The following is a 14,096-nucleotide window of genomic DNA, read 5'->3' on the forward strand; positions in this document are numbered from 1 at the left end:
GGCCGTCCTTTGCCAAGCCAAGCCCAGCCGGAAGATGCGAGGGCCCTAAGTCCGGCTCCAATTCGGCGTTGGCTTGGATGGTGCAGATGCAAGTGCGCAAGTGCAAGTGCAAGCAAGTGCAGGTGGGTTGTGGGCGGTGTTGGTGTTGGTTGGTGCGTATTCGTTGTGTTGGTTGTACCGTGACAGGACCCCTCAAGATTCGACGAATCGAACCTGATTGGCATTCAGTCAACTGACCAACTTTGAGATGAGGCACAGCAACAACGGAGCTGTTTTTCGGGCAAGACGACGCAATGCGGTTGGGAACTGTCTGCCAGCCCTTGTAACTTTGGCATCCTCCACTGTCAACCACACATTAGTTGCGCCGTGGACATGTTCTATGCATTTTTCCAGAAAGGGTCAGCCAGCAGAGGCGAAGCATGTTGACGGGACATGACGTCAGTTGTCAGCCGAGGGATAGCACAAGCCCAACTCTGCTATATTGAACTTTGCAACGGCGTCTCTTCAGACGCGGTTAGCATGAAGAACTACCTTGGCACTTTCAAGCACGAATATAGACTACAGCCTCTGAAGATCATGGATTGGTTGGTGGTGGAGACATCACGCGGCCCCAAGATGGGGGAGCGGGCAGATCAAGCGACGGGGACGAACAAGTGCCGTTTGACTCGCGCCAACCAGCTTACCCCAGGATGCGGCGATGCGGGTTTTTTGCACAATCCAAAGAAGCATATGGTCGCATTTCTGATCTTACGACCACAGGACGCGTGGGATGGGGCGGCAAAGGCGCAATGCCACGAGGGCCCGGTCAGAGGTGCCGAGACCATCAGCACACCTACAGGCCTGTCTTTTTGGTCGACTCAGACGTCGAATCGATGGATGCCGGGCACAAGACACACAGAACACTTGTGGGCTTGTGTGCCGTGTTGCCTTTGAGTTCTGGAGGGATTACGGCCCCAGAGGGTGTCGTCGAGTGAACACACGTGTTGGCGTGCTGCGACTCGATTGGCTGCTTTCCCCAACATAGAGTTCTCAGCCTTGTGGATGGATATCAGCGTGTCAGTTAAGTGGGCGCGAGATGCTGAGCGTGGAGATGTGATGCGACTAGTAGACTGCGACAAAGCAGCATTGCGTTGTTCAGTGAGGGGTGCCATGGACCTTGATGGCTTTGTTTTGTCATGTTTCCGGCGACGTGCACCACGATTTGGTGGTGGTGGGCGGGGAAGGGCGATGTCCTGCGTGTTGCGTCTTGCGACCTTTTTTTTTGCAAGCGTGGCAGACGACGGCGACGGCATGCGACGATGCGCAACCTGGATTGGCCGGAAGGATCGGACTGGCAGCACATTAAAAAGCATGGGACGACGCCCTTCCCGCCTGGCATCTGAGTCTTAGACGATGGCGCTTGTGACGCTCTCTTCCGCCTCGCTGACAACCATATTCCCAGTCACAGGCGGTCAGCAGCAACAGTGCCAAACGACGGTCAGCCACAAAAACATCATCACTGCCTTCTCCGGCCGTCAGATTAAAAGCCTACGAGCGGGCGACGGGAGGATCACCCCTCGAGTTCAACTGGTTTTTTATTTTAGGGTCTTCCCACCACCATTCCAGACGCAGCATAGCGAGCCGGGACCTCCCCAAGAGCTGTAACTCTGACGTGGACCCCTGGCCCTTTTTTGTCTTTTCTTGCGCCCTTGTTCTGGTGCAGAGAAAGGGGAGGGAAGGCAAGCAGGAAAGAAAAAAAGGGAAAAAAAAGGGACGAAAGATACAAGCAATACTGCCGGACACACCCTTACAAGTTACGTAGGTAGGTACCACCACCCAGCATTCTCAGCTTCCCAGGTAGCGTCCCTGGTCCCTGCGCCCGCCTCGCCCAGCCCCGGAGCCCTGAAAGTGACCCAGGTCACGGCCAAGCCAGAAAACAAGTCAAGTCCCTGTTCGGACCATTTACAGACCGCACTTGCTCTTCATCTACCTATTTTCTACGGGGACGAAAGAAGCTCGGGGAAGGAAAACCATGATTAAATAACCTTGAATCGCTCCCCCGTCATATCATACCGCAAATCCCGATTCTCCCTTCGCTCCCGCTCGCTCCCACGCGACCTGTCGCTCTCAAGCTCAGATTTTCGTCCTCTCTCTTCGGCTGAACATTGCGCGCCTACCTACACTACACGTCAAAGCTACCTAGAAAAAAAAGACCTACCCAGGCACTGCGCGCCTTGGGCCTGCCTCCCAGCAATGCGGTCTCTACCCGCAATAGTGGGCTTGCTGCCTCTGCACCTCGCCCTGCTCCAGCAGCAGTTCCTGCATGGCGTCATTGCAACGCCCGTCGTCAGCGGGCCGCAAAAAGTCATTGGCTCTGCGTCTGCGCTTGCAAGAACTCAGGAAGAGCCTCGCCGCTTGAGCGGGAAGTTTCTGCACATTACAGGCACGTGAAATGCAACCCGAGCACACCCAAATGCTCGCCATTGGGACAGAAATGGCTAACAGCTGCCGTGCGGCGATCCTACAGATTTCCACCCAGATCAGTTCTATAAAGCCCACACCTCAACACAAGAAGATATAGCTTGCCACAGGGGCAGCGGGCCTTCAGGCTACTACGGCGCAGAAACCTCAGACTGCGACTCCCCCATCTCTCTTGTAGACGCGACTTTCGACTGGATTGCCAAGAACATCGCCGACGACATCGACTTCGTCATTTGGACTGGCGACTCAGCGCGCCACGACAGCGATGAAGAAATTCCTCGAAATGCCAGCCAGGTGCTTGGCACGAATCGATTGATCGCCGACAAATTCGTCGAAACATTCGCTCACCCGACCGATGTCACGCGCATGACCGTACCGGTCATTCCCACCTTTGGAAACAACGACATTCTACCGCACAATATCCTGCGACCGGGCCCTAACAAGTGGCTGGGATATTACTCGGAGATCTGGAAGCGTTTCATCCCGGAGGAGCAGCGTCACTCGTTTGGTTTCGGTGGCTGGTTCTACGTTGAGGTCATCCCCAATAAGCTGGCGGTCTTCAGCTTAAATACGCTATATTTTTTTGACCGAAATGCGGGCGTCGATGACTGCCAGCAGCCCTCAGAGCCTGGCTTCAAGCAGATGGAATGGCTCCGCGTGCAGCTGCAATTCCTCCGCGAGCGTGGCATGAAGGCGATCCTGATGGGCCATGTGCCCCCGGCCCGCACCGACAGCAAGAAGAACTGGGACGAGACATGCTGGCAGAAGTATAACTTATGGATGCGACAATACCGTGACGTTGTCGTCGGGTCTCTGTATGGTCACATGAACATCGACCACTTCATTGTGCATGATACTAAGGATATGGACATCAATGTCCTCAGCGGCTTCGCCGTTGACGATGATGTTGGTCGAGAAGCTTTCGAGGACGAACTTGAAATTCAGTCTGCAGCGGACTACCTCCAAGAGTTGCGAGAAGGCTGGTCGAAACTTCCGAACGTGTCCAAGGCCCTGCTCGATGAGGCCGACGCCGTGGAGCCAGAGAAGAAGAAGAAGAAGAAAGGCAAGAAGAAGCCGTCCAAGGACCTGGGCGGTAAGTACGCCGAGCGATACCATCTTTCCCTCATCGGACCCAGCATTGTGCCCAACTACTTCCCCACCATTCGGGTCATGGAGTACAACATCTCTGGGCTTGAAAATGCGGCGGTTTGGACCGATTCCTTCACCGATGCGCTGCCGGCGATCCAGCTGCCGATCGACGATGATCCGATACACGAGGAACTGAGGCGTGATATGGAGGCTGCAAAGAAGAAGAAGAAGGGCAAGAAAGGAAAGAAGGGCAAAGACAAGAAGCCGGACATGGGCGAGGATCCCAACCTGGTCGTTCCCGAGCCACCACCTGCAGGAACAGGGCCAGGCCCGGCTTACGACCCTCAGCCCCTGACGTTCCTTGGGTATACCCAGTACTTTGCGAACCTGACCTACATCAACAACGATATGACGCACGACGACGGCGCATCAGGCAGCAAGTGGCGCGACGGCATCCATAAAGACAAGGATCCCAAGTCCAGCAAGCCCAAGCCGAATCCCTTCGAGTTCGAGGTTGAGTACAGCACCTTCACGGACAAGATCTACGGCCTGTCAGATCTGACCGTGCGGAGCTACGTCAAGTTGGCTCACCGCATCGGTCAGGAGAGCGCCAAAGGCAAGGTCCTTGCAGAAGACTTTGAAGACTACAGCGAAGAAGACATAGAGGAGAACGATGACGAAGAATATGATTCTGACGACGTAGACGAAGACGTAGAGACGGAGAAGAAGAAGAAGAAGAAAGGAAAGAAGGGCAAGAAAGGCGGCAAGAAGAAAAAGAAGCACAATAAGGTTTGGTTGCATTTCCTCAAGCATGCCTTCGTCAGGACGGTGCCGGAGAAGGATCTGAAGAAATTTTAGAGATTCGGAAATAAGCCTAGAGGGAGAGAGAGAGCGTTGTGGGGTGCATCGTTGAAATTCTGCATTGTCGTTTATCGTGTTGCTTTTTGCATGATTAGATGAAGAGGGCGTTCGGGGAGCATGATCAAGGGTAGCGAAATTTGTCTTTTTCCTGTTCGTCTTCTTTCAGTCGAGCAATACGCACGTTTGCAAAATGAAGCATTTACATGGCTGCAACCTGGCGTGTTTGATTGGCGGCTTTTTTTGGCGCTGTCTTTTTCCGTAGCATGGCTCTGCGAGCTTTGGGTTGCAATGAGTAGAAAGAATCCAGAAACCATGTTGTCATTCATTACTTTTGGTCTACCGGCAAATTCCTACATAATCTGGAAACGGGGAAGCAGTGTCGTTTTCTTTTTACATGTCGTTACAATTGGGAATGATTTAGTCGCTCTCGCTCGACTCTCCGGCAGGAGGGTCAGAGAAGCCGTCCCACTCGTCCTCCTCCGAATCCTCGTCATCGGACTCGGCATTGATTTGAGCCTCGAGGTCGTCGGCGTCGATGCCAATGGAACCCGAGATATCCCAGCGATCGCCCTTGGCAGCACGTCCAACGTACTTGACGAAGCGCAGAGTACCGCTGTCGCGAAGCACCAGCGTGAGCTTGTTCCACGCCGCAGCCTGGAAGAAGAGGATATTGTCATCGTCGCCGCTTGACTTGTAGATCGCCGCATCCTCTTCCTCCTCGCCATCGTCGCCGGCCATATAGACCTCGTGACCACCAACCTCAAGCTCCTCTTCCGGCTCAGGCTTCGGCTTGGCCTTGGCCTTAGCTTTGCCCTTGCCCTTTTTATCCTTCTTGGACTTGCCATTGGACTTCTCTACCTCTTCCTCCCCAGCCTGCTTCTCCTCCTCCTCCTCTTCATCATCCCCCCAACCCTTTGACGGGGTAATGCCGAGGTTGAACTCCAGACGCGGCTTGCCCTCGTGCCCTGTAGCGAGCGTGTAATCCAGACCGTGACGGAATCGACGAGCGAGGAATTCGTGGCTCTCAACGACCGTGCCGGTAGCAACCTGTAGCCACTCGCGGAACTGACGCGAGGGGAGGAGGTTATCGAGAAGCTCTGTCAGGGGGTTCTCCTCCTGCGAGCTGCGTAGCTCGTCAGCGCCTGCAGGCTGTTGGTAGAGATAGCGGTGCTTGTGAGGAGGACGGGCGACGCGCCACGCCGACCTCTTCTCGATCTTGCTGCTGTCTTCTGGAAGCACAGCCTTCTCCTGAGACTCAATGTACTCCCTCAACCGGGCACTGAACTTCTTTGACAGAATGTTGGAGAGCGTGATGCTCGAATTCTCTTCAAAATGCTCTGTGATCTGTTCCAGCGTGTCCGGCGTTAGGTACTGTGGGTTAATGTACCTGAGTAAAAACTCAAGGCCTGCCTCGTCAAAGCCAGCTGCCAGATCCGAGCCGGGCTCGTTGATCTTGACGGGCCGCGGGCGCGGGGTATCGTGCTGGTCAGGGTTGCCCTGCAACTGCATGAGACCCGAGTTCTTGACCTGCTTCTCCTCGGCACCCTCTACATATCCGTCCTCGCCAATCTGGGGGATGTGGAACCAGCCAGAGATGGCCATGCGGATGCGGCCACCATCTTCCTCGAGCTGGGCCTTGGATTCGGCGTGGTAGACCTCCTCGACGTCGTGGAAGGACTCACCCGGCTGCACGGCGAAAAAGGAAAGCTGGTTCCAGGCCGGCGGTATGACCTTGGTGTGATCCGGCGCAGGCGTCTTGGCAACCTCGCCGTCCTTGCCTTCGAGCTCGTCGACAGGGAACAGACGGAGAGCACCGCCCCACTCGGCCTTCCATGGCTTGTCTGGGTCGGTGAGGTACAGGATATAGCTGACCTTGCGGCTGCCAATCACGTCGTCGTGGCAGAGGAGGTAGCAGCCAGGTGTGTAAACGTTGATGGCCATGTCGGTCTTGCGACCGCTCAATGGGCCGCAGCCTGTGATGTGGGAGACATAGTTGCGGAAAGTCTCGGAGTAGATGGCATCGCGCAGAGAGAGGAGAGAGGGGAGCTTGGCTAGAGCCTCATCGTCGAGGCCGTCGAGGTTGGCGAGGTCGCCAGACTGGTGGATCTTGTAGATGTCGGTCTCTTTGGGGGTGAAGGAGACGTTTTCGCGGATCTCGTCGCGGACGGAGCGCAGGAGCTTGTCGTCGACAAGGCCGGTGATTACGGAGTGTTTGTACGGGCTCGACTTGGCGTACTCGTCGGTGTAGGACTCGAGGACGTTGGAGTCGAAGAGGCCCTTGCGGAATCGTGACTTTGCGACGTCGGCCGAGAGAGCTGTTGTAGGACTCGGTGTTAGTGCGACGTCATTTCTTGACAGAAAGGTGCTGGTTCGCTCACTCGTCTTGGACTTCTTCTTGGACTTCTTCTTGTCGTCAATCCGCGATTCAGCCTTGCGCTTCATTATGGGAAATCAATGGATCTGTGAGGGAAGGGAGGTGTTGCTGTGCGCGGAGGAGGAGAGATAAAAAAAAAAATTGTTGGCAACCTCCCAGACCATATCTGGGTCGAGAGCTTCGATCGGACGTGGGCTGAGGTCCCACATAAAGTTTTTTTTGTTGCCCATTCTAGCAGCTGTTTTCGCGGCAAATCGTCCCATGGCTCGGCGTTGGCCCCTGCAGAGCACCGCAATGCGCCCTCCCATCCACCACCGTGACGTTGGGTGCGCCCTGCTAGGTTTCTTAATTACACCGCTGCTCAGTCTGGTGGTCAGAGTCTTCTCAACGAAGAAGGGTGAAATGCGACCCGGTCACACAATTGGCAATGCAGATAAGCGCAGACGAGACGCACATTTGAGGGGGATCTTGTTTCCATTCAAATGTTTCCAGGAACTTGCATAACACCCCAAGCGCCGGGTGCTTCGTTGTCGAGTAACAATGCGAACCGCCAGCCTTGACTTGTGAGTAAGTAGCCAATGCCGTCGCCTGCAGCATACTACTCTTAGGCGCTGGGGAGTTCAAAACAGGCTGAGAAGGACTATCGCATCAGGAAGAGCCGGCCAACTTCAGCCAGCGTGAGTATGGTGTGGCCTCCGAGCACGCGGGGTTGGGACGGAGCCCGCGCTTTGAAGACCGCAGCGGACCCATCGGCGAGCCGTTGCCAACCGCCGATGGACCCCCGCGTCCCTCAGTACCCCGCCGCCCGTCCTCTTGGTGTCATGCATCCCCATTCATTGGCGTCGATTGCGGCTCCAGGTGCGTCTTCTTGGTCATTAGTGTCTCGATTGGGCAGTTCGCCGGCATCTTGACCCAGCTTCTCCGCGTGCTTGCTTCAATTACAAAGACAGCTCAACCCCGCTTGTAATCCGATAGAGCTACTGCAAGTGTCCCATTCTTTAAGAGCTAAACTTGTCGAGTCCGAGTCATCCATCCAACGTCTTATCTCTCACGCACAGCAACTCCTCTACTTTACAAACACCTCATTGCAAGAACTTATTGTTCTAATCCTTTGGACACAAAACTAAGCCTTGGAAGTCGAACATGACAATGTCTGCACAAATCGACATCGCGGCCACGAGAGCCAAGTTCCCTGCCCTCGGCCAGGACCAAGTCTTCTTTGATAACGCCGGTGGCAGTCAGACTCTTGGGACTGTCATAGACTCGTACGTTCTTGAACCCTGTAGCCGCCATACACGCAACCCACTGACGCGACGCAGGATCCGCGACTATCTCTCTCAGACCAATGTTCAGCTAGGAGCCTCATACAAAGTTGGCCAGCGCTCCACTGCTCTCTACGGTGACGGCTACCAGGCCGGGGCTAAGTACATTAATGCATCCCCCGATGAAATTGGTAACAATGTCCAATCCCACCCTTTGTATCTCAACTGACCAAGCAGTCTTCGGCGCTTCGACCACTCAGCTGTTCAGAAACCTCTCTCACACCTTCTCCTTCAGCAAAGGCGATGAGATCGTCGTCTCCGGAGTTGATCACGAGGCCAACATTGCATCCTGGGTCGATCTCGCCGCCCACCAGGATCTGGTTCTCAAGTGGTGGAAGCCAGACAACTCGCCCAACCCCAAACTCACTGTTGACAATCTCAAGCCTCTGCTCTCAGACAAGACTCGCCTGGTAACCTGCACCCATGCGAGCAACATTCTCGGCACAATCCACGATGTGGGTGCCATCGCATCCTTGGTCCACGAAAGCACGCCAAGGGGTCTCGTCTGCGTCGACGGCGTGGCGTATGCTCCGCACCGGCCCATCGATGTCAAGGCCCTCGGTGTTGACTTTTACGCCTTCTCCTGGTACAAGGTCTACGGCCCGCACACGGCCATGTTGTACGCCAGTCGCAAGGCGCAGAATACCCACATGCGGTCGTTGGGACACTTCTTCAACCAGGGCGATACGCTCGAGGGCAAGCTAGGTTTGGCGGGTGGCAGCTACGAGCTGGTTTCCGCCGTGCCGAAGGTTCTAGAGTATCTCGGTACGCCGAATTCGGACGGCTGGAAGGGGAAGATTGAGCAGGAAAGGCAGCTTCAGTCGACCCTCCTAGAGTATCTCAACGGCCGGGGGGATGTCACCATCTATGGCGAGTCAGATGCAGGCACCGAGCGCCGTGTCCCAACGATCAGCTTCAGAGTGAAGAACTGGGGCGCGCGAGAGTTGGTCGAGACCGTCGAGAAGGAAACAGACTTTGGTTTCAGATGGGGCCACTTCTACTCTTATCGTCTATTGAAAGATGTGCTTGGTCTAGATCCATCGGATGGTATCGTCAGGGTCAGTATGGTCCATTACAACAGCTGTAAGTCTTCGCCAATGTTCTCTTACTGCAGAATCAGAGCTGACGCCGTTATAGTGGAAGAAATCAAGAGCTTCGTTGCCGCCTTGGACAAAGCGCTGGCGCAAAAGAAGTGAAAGAAAAAAAATTGTCTAGTTGTATATAATTAGGATTAAGAAGACCAATGCATTTCCACTAGGGGAGCGCGTTGTCCGACTTAGTTGTAATATGTACCGAACATAAAAACGCATGGCTTGCTTCCTTTTTGTCCCCGCGCAAATATAAATCAACCAACAAAAGAAGCGCACACATCAAAGTCATAAACATCATCTGGTAGCCCGCCACATGCCATTTTCAGAGCTTGCCAATCCTCTTCTCCACGGCCGACTTCAACATCGAAATGACCTCTGACGGGTCCTTTGCGCCAAACACAGCGCTACCTGCCACAATGACGTTCGCACCAGCATCGGCTGCCTGGTCAATGGTGCCGGCTCCGAGACCACCATCGACCTCAATGTTGAGGTCTGGGTACTTTTCGCGCAGGGCTTGAACCTTGGGCAGCTCAGAGGCCATAAACTTTTGCCCGCCGAAGCCAGGCTCGACCGTCATGACGAGGACCATCTGTGGTTTGACGAGTTAGTATCGACCTGAACGGAGAACCCATGTCGTGTAACATGCGCATCGGCGGGACCAAAGGAAACTCACTTCGGGTCTCTCGAGAGGGTCCTCGCTCTCAAGAATGTCCCAGAGAACGTCAACAGGCGTTGCAGGCTTGATCGCGATACCAGCATGAAGACCTTGCTCGTGAATGTAGCGGATCAGAGCCTTGGGATTCGTCGTCTCGTCGGATTTGTCCTCGGGCCTCTCGGCGTTGGAGGAGAAGGCGGCTTCGTAGTGGAAGCAGTAAAGATCGCAGCCGGCGTCCTTGAACTCCTTAACCCACTTCTTAGGCTGGAGGGAATCATAGCTCGTTAGTTGACTGCTGCAGTATTTTGGCCGCCTGGTGACCATTGTCAACATCAGAGCTTGACTTGAGACTCACTTCTGAGATCATCATGTGGCAATCGAAGGTTCCCTTGCCGTCCTTCTCAGAGGGCTTGGTGACATGGCCGCGGATCTTGCTCACGACACCCGGCCCAAACGTGATGTTGGGCACGAAGTGTCCATCCCTGTGGCACAGATCAGCTCTGTCGGACCTGAAGCTCTCGAGCGTCGTTCGAAGACAGACGTGCGTCTGGTATTTTGGATCTCGCGACGCCCTCGGCTGGTTTGGTTCTGGCGGGGTGTGTTTACATAATGTCAACATGAAGCCAGTCGGCTCCTTGAGAAATTGTGCGCGAGCAGCATGCGCCGAGGTCGGCAAAGTCGGCCGCCAGGATCGAGGGTGCAACAATAGCTTTGGGCGCCATCTTGTTTGTGTATGTTGGATGGTCGTGTGTGTATGTGATTTGGAAGAAAGCAGACGGCCGAGGAGGGAGCGGTGTGGACGGATTATGTGTATTTTTGAGCGGGTGTGTTTTCGTGAAGGTTCTGTTGAGGGCGGGAGGGTTCACTGAAAGCTGCGACGGAACATGCGACCCTCGGAAGCTATGGTAAGGTATGGACCCTGAACTCAGGTCAGCTCTTTTAGCGGGGCAGAGCCTGGGTCACCGTGGTTTCGCTGGGTTGTTCCCACATTCTAGAATCTAGAACCGCTAATTATTGAGGGGTTGACGTCCACTACGCGGTGGGGTGGTCGACCCGCCGGGGCACGTACCGCCCGTATGATAAGGTCCGGAGTACATAACGCCGCGGGGTCCCATCGGAGTTACAGGAGCATCTCTGGCGCACGCGAGGAGCTGTGCCTTCGAATAGCTCCACTGATCCCTCCCATTGGGCTGGCAAAGGCCGCGAGACGGGGGCCGGACGGGGTCCCAGACGGGGCCAAGTCGGCAAAGTCTTGACGTTGGGAAAATGTCATGCTGGGCCACTCGGGCCATAATCCGCCGGGCGGATTTTGCTCATCAGGTGCGCAACTGGACCCCACACACAAATCTCACGATGCGGAAAACAGGAAAAGCGACTGGCGAAAGGCGAAGGAAGGCCACACACACACACACATACGCACCACCAGCACCGTCACCCCTGCCGATAATAACGAAAATCACCATCATCATCAAGTCTTGGTAAATCGTCATAATGCTCTGTTCAAATTACTACACGCCGTCGCGTGGTGTGCTGTCAACCTCGTGGCGTGATGCAGGGGCAAAGAAGAAGCACATCAATTTCTCGGCCGAGACCGTCGGCACGGCGGCTGGCAGCAGTCGGGCTGCGAGAAATAAAAGCACGACACACTCGAAATGACTCCTGATCCACTCTAACTGCCTGGATAATGCTGCCCGCCCATCCATTTATACTTACACGTGCTTTGGCCCATGGTCCCAGTTGTGCTGGAACCATGTTTAGCCGTCAAAGCTGTACTTCAACCAGCCTCCCAACGCCTTCAAGCTCTCCCACCGAACGTGTTCGTCTGCGTCCCCCATGAGCTCCATGACCCTGGTCTTCAGGCCGAGCTTCTCCAGCTGGTACCTCTTTTCCGGAACCTCCTTGACCAAAGCTCCGACATCATTGCAAGCAATGGCCAACACCTGCTTGTCGTTGTCCCATGGCCTCTTCATGATATCGGCAAGTTTGCGGGGGACTTGCCCGTTCTCATGCTCGAGAATCTTGCGCGCATTCTCGGCCCAGAAAACCTGGCTTCTGTGAGGCGGGGACCACCGAAGATGGCCAGATTCAACTTCTGCAACGTATTCGTCAAAGGTAGTCTTCGTCTTGGTATACTCCTCAAGAAGCTCCTTCAATTTTTGGAGATCTTCCAAGAGGTCGGGGTCGGTCAAGTGACGGCCGCTGAGATTATCGAGGAGTGCAGGCAGCCTTGCAAGCACTGCGGTAGGAAGGAGTGATTTCTGGTTCTTTTCGAGCAAATTGTAAAGGGTCGACACAATCAAACGTGTTGTCTTCTCCTTCGGAGACAGGCGAAGAAGCTGAGTGTACAACAAGACGATGTCGTACTCGCTGCCAACCGTTAGCTTAGAGATAGTCATGGATTTCCCGGGCACCGTACTCGTTCAGGTCGTCACCAATGTCCTCAGCCTCAAAGCTCAGTTGCCAGACAACCAACAGAACATGATATAATAGCTGAAGCCCAACTCCGCCACCGAGCGAACCCTCAAAGCCGGTGGATCTCGAAGGAGCATTGCCACTCCATATGCTTGCGGAAGAACTGCCGTTGCTTCCAATGCCCGCAGCAGTCTTAAGGATGTCGATCAGAGGAGAAATTGTCTCGCTTCTTTGGTTCCAGAACTGTTGCCGCGACACATGTCCGAAAAGTAGCGAGGAATACTCCTGGACTGCGATATCTTGAAGACCCGCATCGGAACTCTTGGCAAGGCCCGAGAGATATGTGAGCAGGACGGGAATGGCGTTGCGTGTCGCCTGGGATTCGTCGAGCGCGAGAGACATCAGCTTGGTCAGAGCAGTCGACGTGAGCAACGGGATCGGGTCCTCGGTATTGTTGGAGTGCGCGAGCAACGGTAGAAAGTGTTTGTAGGGGTCTGTATTCTTAATAAGAGCCTTTGCGAGTGACGGTACGCCTGTGAAACGAGGTCGATCAGGTTAGCTCAGATTCGATGTTGTCCGCGTGATATGAAGATTAAAGCGCCGCAATCAATCTCGGAGCATACGATTCTTAGGGCAGAGGAGTTGGTTGCTAGGAAGATGGCTTGATAGGGAACAGTTGCGCATGACGTACTAGGCAAAAGGTCGGCTAGCAGGACGAGGACGAATTGAACGACGTTCGCCTGCTTTCCAGCAGACTCCAGCACGCTGGGCTTGCCGGGCTCCCCAACAAAGAGTGAGCGGTAGCCATCGAGATCGCCTTCTACAATGTCCTTCCTTGCCTCGGGCTTCTTCGCCTTGTCGACGGCGCGGATGCGGGCCAGGTGGTCCTCGGTGATGGTGCCTGCCCTAACAGCGCCATCCCAGGGGATTGGCCGCTGGCGAATGTTGCTTTGCAGCGAGGCCAGGTACGTGGGAGGATCGAGCGACATTTGGGGCGGTGGGTGAGAGAGAGCGACCCTGGCGGCTTCTAAATGGATGGAGGTGCGTCGCCGAGGGAGTTGAGGATGAACTGCGTAGATGGAATCGGCGAGATTCGATAGGTAGTCGTCGCAGGTGGGAGCTGTCTGATGAACGTAGCAAGCACACTCGAGCCGCAGCCGCAGCCGCGCACGCCCACTTTTGGGTGCACTTTCCCTGCTGCAAGTCACAGCGTCAGCGACCGCGCTTGATTGGCTCGAGGTCCAGTTCTAAGTCAGCCACAGATGAGAGCTTCCTAGAATCCACCAAAGCTTACAAGTGGCCAGTCATACAGCTCCATGGGAAGCCAGCAGCTGGGGCAGGTGCGGCGGTGCACCATCCACCTTGGAGACCTCTGTTCGGTCGTACCCAGCCTGTCCACTCTCACGGAGCTTGGCTTCTCGCCTGTGTGCCTCTTCACACCTCCAGGCTCCAAATAGCAACCATGATGTAGTCTGCCCCGACTTCCAGCCTCCCAATTTTATTCAGGGGCAGCACTCCTCCGCTGTCACAGTCAACTTCATCAAATCGGCATGCGCTGCACAGTTTCCCCATGATTGGAATGGCCCACGCCATGCAGGAGACCTCTCTAGAGGCGGTCCCAGGATAACGCGGGGGGCGGCTCTAGCCAGGAACATACAGATACGTCGTCGATTCGAAGTGGGAGTGCTCGCGTAGACGATGCGCCGTACAACACATCCCGTCGGCCTTGCGCAATCCGGAGCCCACGGACAGTCGGCTAGTGAGATGTCAATGCGATGTCACAACTACAGCGACAAGGTAATTGTAGCGGCTGTCACTGCACCGCCATCTGC

General features: G+C 55.1%; 5 protein-coding genes across 5 annotated transcripts; 2 read left to right on the plus strand and 3 right to left on the minus strand.

Moving 5' to 3' along the window:
* Positions 1-2,232: 2,232 nt before the first annotated feature.
* Positions 2,233-4,407, plus strand: epp-1 (Endopolyphosphatase; the record flags this gene model as incomplete). The annotated part of the gene is made up of 2 exons (XM_066152975.1): positions 2,233-2,357; positions 2,571-4,407. The coding sequence occupies 2 exons, from the start codon at positions 2,233-2,235 to the stop codon at positions 4,405-4,407; spliced, it is 1,962 nt and encodes a 653-aa protein (XP_066007630.1).
* A 420-nt stretch (positions 4,408-4,827) lies between these two features.
* ofd1 (Prolyl 3,4-dihydroxylase ofd1) lies at positions 4,828-6,852 on the minus strand (the record flags this gene model as incomplete). The annotated part of the gene is made up of 2 exons (XM_032023391.1): positions 4,828-6,725; positions 6,789-6,852. 2 exons carry the CDS (start codon positions 6,850-6,852, stop codon positions 4,828-4,830), a joined length of 1,962 nt encoding a protein of 653 aa, XP_031879785.1.
* A 1,075-nt stretch (positions 6,853-7,927) lies between these two features.
* Positions 7,928-9,302, plus strand: ustD-0 (Cysteine desulfurase-like protein ustD; the record flags this gene model as incomplete). Its single annotated transcript, XM_032023390.2, has 4 exons — positions 7,928-8,049; positions 8,104-8,237; positions 8,284-9,189; positions 9,244-9,302. The coding sequence occupies 4 exons, from the start codon at positions 7,928-7,930 to the stop codon at positions 9,300-9,302; spliced, it is 1,221 nt and encodes a 406-aa protein (XP_031879798.2).
* Positions 9,303-9,519: 217 nt separating this feature from the next.
* Positions 9,520-10,574, minus strand: RPE1 (Ribulose-phosphate 3-epimerase; the record flags this gene model as incomplete). Its single annotated transcript, XM_032023389.1, has 4 exons — positions 9,520-9,786; positions 9,871-10,116; positions 10,208-10,334; positions 10,459-10,574. 4 exons carry the CDS (start codon positions 10,572-10,574, stop codon positions 9,520-9,522), a joined length of 756 nt encoding a protein of 251 aa, XP_031879780.1.
* A 1,032-nt stretch (positions 10,575-11,606) lies between these two features.
* Positions 11,607-13,253, minus strand: vma13 (V-type proton ATPase subunit H; the record flags this gene model as incomplete). The annotated part of the gene is made up of 3 exons (XM_032023388.1): positions 11,607-12,219; positions 12,269-12,797; positions 12,956-13,253. The coding sequence occupies 3 exons, from the start codon at positions 13,251-13,253 to the stop codon at positions 11,607-11,609; spliced, it is 1,440 nt and encodes a 479-aa protein (XP_031879781.1).
* Positions 13,254-14,096: the final 843 nt, after the last annotated feature.

The sequence above is a fragment of the Colletotrichum fructicola genome, assembly GCF_000319635.2.
Source record: "Colletotrichum fructicola Nara gc5 chromosome Unknown KSG_Nara_v1_contig08, whole genome shotgun sequence".
NCBI lineage: Eukaryota > Fungi > Ascomycota > Sordariomycetes > Glomerellales > Glomerellaceae > Colletotrichum > Colletotrichum fructicola.